The 5,770-nt window shown below is 48.7% G+C and overlaps 1 protein-coding gene across 1 annotated transcript in view; it reads left to right on the forward strand.

Annotated features, from left to right (window-relative positions):
• Positions 1-5,770, forward strand: part of LOC103731891 (maestro heat-like repeat-containing protein family member 7) — a 69,448-nt gene extending 63,678 nt beyond the window's left edge. Inside the window, exons 16-22 of the mRNA XM_017797430.1 lie at positions 962-1,102; positions 1,671-1,847; positions 2,177-2,335; positions 3,430-3,531; positions 4,140-4,242; positions 4,797-4,853; positions 5,619-5,770. Of these exons, the coding sequence (XP_017652919.1) occupies positions 962-1,102; positions 1,671-1,847; positions 2,177-2,335; positions 3,430-3,531; positions 4,140-4,242; positions 4,797-4,853; positions 5,619-5,770 (891 nt within the window). The remainder of the gene's footprint in view (positions 1-961; positions 1,103-1,670; positions 1,848-2,176; positions 2,336-3,429; positions 3,532-4,139; positions 4,243-4,796; positions 4,854-5,618) is intronic.

Genomic DNA, 5,770 nt, shown 5'->3' on the forward strand with positions numbered 1-5,770 from the left:
GCTGCGCTATAGACTTACCCCAAGAGGCCTGAGGATAGTAGTGCCAACTTTTGTCTTTTAAAAATTATTTTAAAGCTGGGCGTGGTGGCACACACCTGTAGTCCCAGCACTTGGGAGGCAGAGGCAGGTGGATCTCTGTGAGTTCAAGGCCAGCCTGGTCTACATAGTGAGTTCCAGGACAGCTGGGGCTACAGGGAGACCTTGCTTCAAAAAGACCAAAAAAAATTATTTTAAATGATCTGTATATACATATAATTTTATACAAATGAAAAAGTGAAATTATGCATACTATTTTCTTTCTTTTAATTGCAGGGTTTTTTTCTTTCTTTTCTTTACTTTTCCCCCTCCTACCATGAGTCTACCCTCCCACTCTTCAGCTCCAGATATTTCATATGCAGGCAATCAAATATATATTCTTCTCCATGCTCAAGCGCACACACACACACACACACACACACACACACACACGTGCACGCGCGCGCCTTTGAATCCCTTCCCATATCATTTGCCCATTGCTCATTATCCTATAGAATGATTTGTTTTCTTGTCTAAAGACTTAGATCTCCTCCATGAAGTTCTATCTGTCTTCAAGTTTGGCTCAAGTTCCATCTCCTTCCCAAACTTCCATTTATAATGCTCTTAATTTATGACATATTGTTTTTTCCTTGAAATTTTCTCCAGGCAGTTCATGATCATACATCTTTGATTCAAGCACCAGGATCTATGAGAGCTAACTGCATGTCTTATTTCTGTGTCCTATTACTCCCCTTCTCAAAGATGTCTAAGGAAGATTTAGAGCATGAATGAATGATAGGGTGTGAATTTATCCTTTAACTAAGCTTTGGATGTTCCACCAATCTGTCTAAGGCCCTAAGAACGTTCCTTTACTAACAAGTAGGAATCTAGATTCAGAGTTGTTTGTTTGTCCACCCTTCAGTCTTTCTTGGTTTCCCTTTGCCAGCTGCTCCACTGTCCAGATGTGGCAGACGCAGTGGATGATGTTGCTACCAAAGTTCTGGGAAACTGGTTCAAGTGTGAGGAGCCAGCTACAGTAAAACTGCTGCTGCAGATGTCAGAGGTCTTCGCAAAGCACAACAACATGGTACAATGGGGTAGGGTTCAAGGACATGCTCTCTCATGGGGAAGGAACAGATGGACCTGGAGATTTGGTGTGGCCAGTTATAGATAGGATGGGACACACTCTTGGAATTAGAGTGCAAGTCCTCTTGAGGCCAGTCCTCTAAGCACAGGATCAGGGCTTGAACCATTCATGCATCCCTGTACCAGGAAAGGCCCAAAAGGAAGTTGTTCCATAGGTTACTACAAAGAATAGGCCTAGCCAATCCCAGGTTCTCAGATATACCATCCAGGTCTCTGGAGATTGGCATTATAGCCAGGGACGAGGAAAGCAATGAGGAGGAGAATTGGTGGTGTAATGGAGGTAGAAACTCCTCTGTCTCTTCCCCTCTACCCATGGAGGACAGAAGATCCTAGGCCAAGTATCCTGGCAGCCCATTGACTACCACCTGATGCCAGGACCACTCCTGGTTCCAAAGTGAAAAGCATGAGCCCTTGTGCCCACTGGTCTATCTGAGGGTGGATTGACCTGACATGAGAGTGGACAGTGGTAAGTCTCCTGTCTGCATTTCTGAGCAGCTGTCACTCCACAGGTGAAGCAGCTCCACATCCTACAGCCCTACGTGCTGAACTGCTGCTACTCCTCCAACAGTGACTTGGTGATGGAGACCTTCCTCACGCTGCAGCGCCTCCTCAAGGATCTCACCTGGCAGCACTCCTCCTCTTTCATCAATCAGCTTGCCTTCATTCTGGTGCCCTTCTTTGATGAGGTAAAGCCCCTGAGGGATCCAGGGGTTACTCTCTTACTCTAGGTGGCTGTGACATGATGGAGAAGGGTAGAACTCTTTTAAAAAGCCTTTTCCCCAAACCCAACAGCATTCTTGGGGGATCGATTGAGTCTGTTCTCTTGTTTCATGATGGTCAAAGGAGGAGGACAGACCATAGCAGCATAGGAGAATTGTGATGCTCAGTCAAAGTAGATGGCAGGTGCACACAGGACCATGTGGTGGGTGGGAGCAGAGCTCAGGGTCCTTCTGACCTGGGTGACCAGTGTTCAGATGCACAGGTATCTTTCTGATACATATGTCTTCTCATCCAGGAGTCAGAGCAGCTGCGCTTGATAGCCTTCCAGATCTATGGAAGTATCCTGATCAAGGTCATGAGAAGGATTCTCATCTTTCCCTTGAAGCACCAGATCCTCAACTTGATAGTCCTCCTGGTATTACACCTGAAGGATGTGAATACTGATGTGGTGGAGGTGAGAAGTCAGGCCTGAGAGCCTGACATTCATCCCAGTTCTCACTGGAAGTCAGTGCTGAGCATGGTAAGCCCTTGGACAGGAATTGTGGCAGCATTGTGTCACACTGAATGGACCCACTAGACTCCGATCTTGGAGAGGTTCAGTAAGTGGAGATGTCTGTCCAGCTCCAGTTTGACCCCACTCACCACCAACTCTAGTAGAAGATTGTGGGTGTGCAAACTCTGATGTGGGATTCTCATAGCAGAATCAGCTCCTCTCTCTCTACTTCCCTACCTTGGCCCTTGGGGTCTTCCTTCAGTATGGCTCCCAGGGTAGGGGAGGTTGCATGCTGGGCAGAGCAGGAGGCATGGACTTTGACCAGCTCTGTGTCCAGGAGCCTAGCTGCATGTACTGCAGCTAGACAACCTGAAGACTGCCAACTCTGCTTGTAATAGGATACCCATGCCCACAGAGAGGCTACTTTGCCATCTCTGAGGCCCCATAGTTAATCTGAGGATATTGCTGAGCAAGTGCCAGAAAGGGAAATTATCTTTTAGGAATGCCCTGCCCCGACCCTGATGAACTCAGTGATGATAGTCCTGACAGAGCCAACCTTGATGTAGAATAGGGACCACCCAGGTTCCACCTTGAGGCACTTGGGCATGGTTGTAGACTCTTGTGACCCCAGGGTTAAGGCAAAAAGGTTGCCAATTTGAGGCTAGCCTGGTCTACATAGCAAGACTCTATCTCAAGGGGTTAAAAAAAGATTTTTGGGGGAAACCTGCTTTCAGAGAGGCTGTTTTGGGGGTGAGAAGCCATGGTGGTGAAGGCTGTGATGGAAACAGCTGTACTGCTCTGGGCCTCAGCATAGTACTACAGCAATGGGAAAAACATAGAACTGTCACTTCAACTTCTTCATAGGAAAAGGGGGTTGTCAGTTGAACCAGATGGCTAGATAGGCTGTCTTTCTCCTAAGCCTGAGTCCTGGTAGTTTCTAAGTTTCCAGTCCACCAAGGGCAAATGTATTGCCATCTATCTCCCTTCTGTGCCCCTCGCTGTCTCTGCCCAGCCTCATTTCTGTGCCTCGAGTGCTGAGCCTCTTATCTCTCCAGGTCTGCCGGCTTAGCCTCTGCAACACAGCTACCATCTTGGGCTGGTCCAAACTGAAAGTGGTCTTTGCCAAGAGTGATGTATTCACCATCCTCATTGCCCTGGTAAGCCAGCAGCTGACTCACCCTTCTGTCCTGTGCAAGGCTGTCACCTAGCCATCTGAGTCCTTCTGCAGCTGGGGGTTGGCAGCAGCAGTGAGTAGCTCATTCAGCTTGTGTCTTTGTACTGGCACCTAGTGGTCGTCTTCCTCCACCCCCTGCCTTGTGCTTCCTGTCTAAACTGGGGAGCTAGGCACATAAACTGGTAATTTTTCAGACTCTGATAAAGGAAAAGAATGTGCTTTCCAATACAAAGGTGAGGCATTTGGCCCAGTATGGACTTAAAGAAAGGCTTCCTGGCAGAGGGATCATCTTCATGGGGAGACATGAAGACAGGCAGTGTACAGGCTAGACACCAGGGTGCAGAACTGAGTGCTCACCATGCCAGGGGCTTTGCACACATTGTGATTCCTGTGACTTGGTCAATCCAGAAAGGTTTCATGGAGGAAATAAGGTTTCAGGAACTGGGGCATGAAGGATGCTTTTATAGAAGGTTCTGAAAGATCTTTACAGTTGGGATAATTTCCATTTATTCTCCTGTTTAGACTGTCTGAGAGGCAAGAGAATTGGCAGTGTACCCCTTCAGTTATGCCATCTAACACCTTTTCTTATAGCTACATCAGGAAACAACCAAAGCACTCTGGTTTCTAAAGCAGTGTGTGGCTCTTTTCAAGAGCCCACAGGGCCCCATCCGCCACGCAGCCGTGTGGTTTGCAGGTATGGTCCTCCATCTTCTTAGAGTCACTGCCATCTTGATATAGGGTCCTTCAAACAGACTGAGGAGGTAATAGGACCCATGGTAATTAGAGTTCCTGCCTGGTAACTGTGGTGGACTGTCTCCACCTGCTCCCCTCCCCCACAGGGAGACCCTAGTTGGGTTGGACCACCTTTCTATAGCAGAATAGGGTGACTCGTAAGAGGCAAGGGCAGCAAGTAGAGCACCCAAAGGAGTGTCAGGGTTGTGGGTGCTCAGTGGAGGAAGTTCAGCGACAGGTAGATACTTCCTCGTGTCACCCTGGAGACAAGCATCTTTAGAGCAGAGGAGTATCCACCCCTTCACCTTGCCCCATTTGCTTAGAACCCTTCACAGAATTAGGGAAGGCAGTTTCAACTTGATGGAACAAGTTCAGCCCTGAGGCTGGTGACCAAGGTTGGGAAAGACAGACAAAGGGAAGGGATGGTGATTCTTTGGGAAGGGGGCACAGAAGCACTTGCAGCCAGGGTCTGCTGACCTTTTGTGGAGTTGCTGAAGCACCTGCATGCCCTTGTAGGTCAGATCATCCAGATCCTTGACTTGGGAGAAGAGGAGATTGAGGAGGCATACACAGGTGAGTGGCAACCCCATCACACACTGCTTACATCTTTTAAGGGTACCAGTATCGGGAGTGGCTTGGAAATAAGGGCAAGAGGGTGATTAGCATCCAGAAAGGGAGCCATGTCTCTATGGCATTTAGGTTTGGGGTATTGGTCAGGGCCTCTCTGCTCCCCACATTCACTCACTTGTACTCATTGCTATTCATCTTGAGGCTGTTTATCAGCCAAGGTGGTCCTATGAACTATTCCCAGGAAAGACAGCTGGCTTCTTCCCTGGGGCACCCAAGGGTCCCAGGAGCTCCATCACAGTTCATGCTATAGAATGGAGTTCCTGTGTTCTCACTGTCCCTGAGACATGTCCTCTGTATAATGTACTTTTCCCTCAGTATCCCCTCTCCACACTACATTCCTGACACAGTAACCCCCAGGTTTGACTCCATCCTGGGCTGCAGTTCTCTGGGAGGTCAGATGACTTCACACAGAACTGTTCTGTTGAAGAGTAGAGTTGGGGAGGGGAAAGTAAGTAGACCCAAAAGGTTGGTGCTAGACACAGGGTGAAGAGCAGTTGGCCCCGTGTCTCCCTGAGCCTGGGGCAGGCTTGGGAGCTTGCTTGTAACTGAGCAGTGTTAACATCTAGAAGAAACTGTTGCTTGTATCATAGGAGCTTCCAGTCTGCACCCAACTGCCCTCTTCCTTCCCCCAAGCAGCTCGGGGCCCTCCTCCCCAGCCGTGCAGCCTTTCTCTGTTCAGACCACTAACCCCAACCATATTTGTTACAGCCTTAAGGCACATGCAGCAAGACTCTGACCCCACAGTTAGCTGCCTCACCACACAGACTTTCTACATCCTAGAAGCCAAGGAGAAGGCGCTGCTGGCCAAGACCCCATCCTCTTGCCTCTGCATGAGGAGGAGTCAAAGAAGACACTTGTGA

The sequence above is a fragment of the Nannospalax galili genome, unplaced genomic scaffold (genome assembly GCF_000622305.1).
Source record: "Nannospalax galili isolate Female #2095 unplaced genomic scaffold, S.galili_v1.0 scaffold113, whole genome shotgun sequence".
Classification (NCBI taxonomy): Eukaryota; Metazoa; Chordata; class Mammalia; order Rodentia; family Spalacidae; genus Nannospalax; species Nannospalax galili.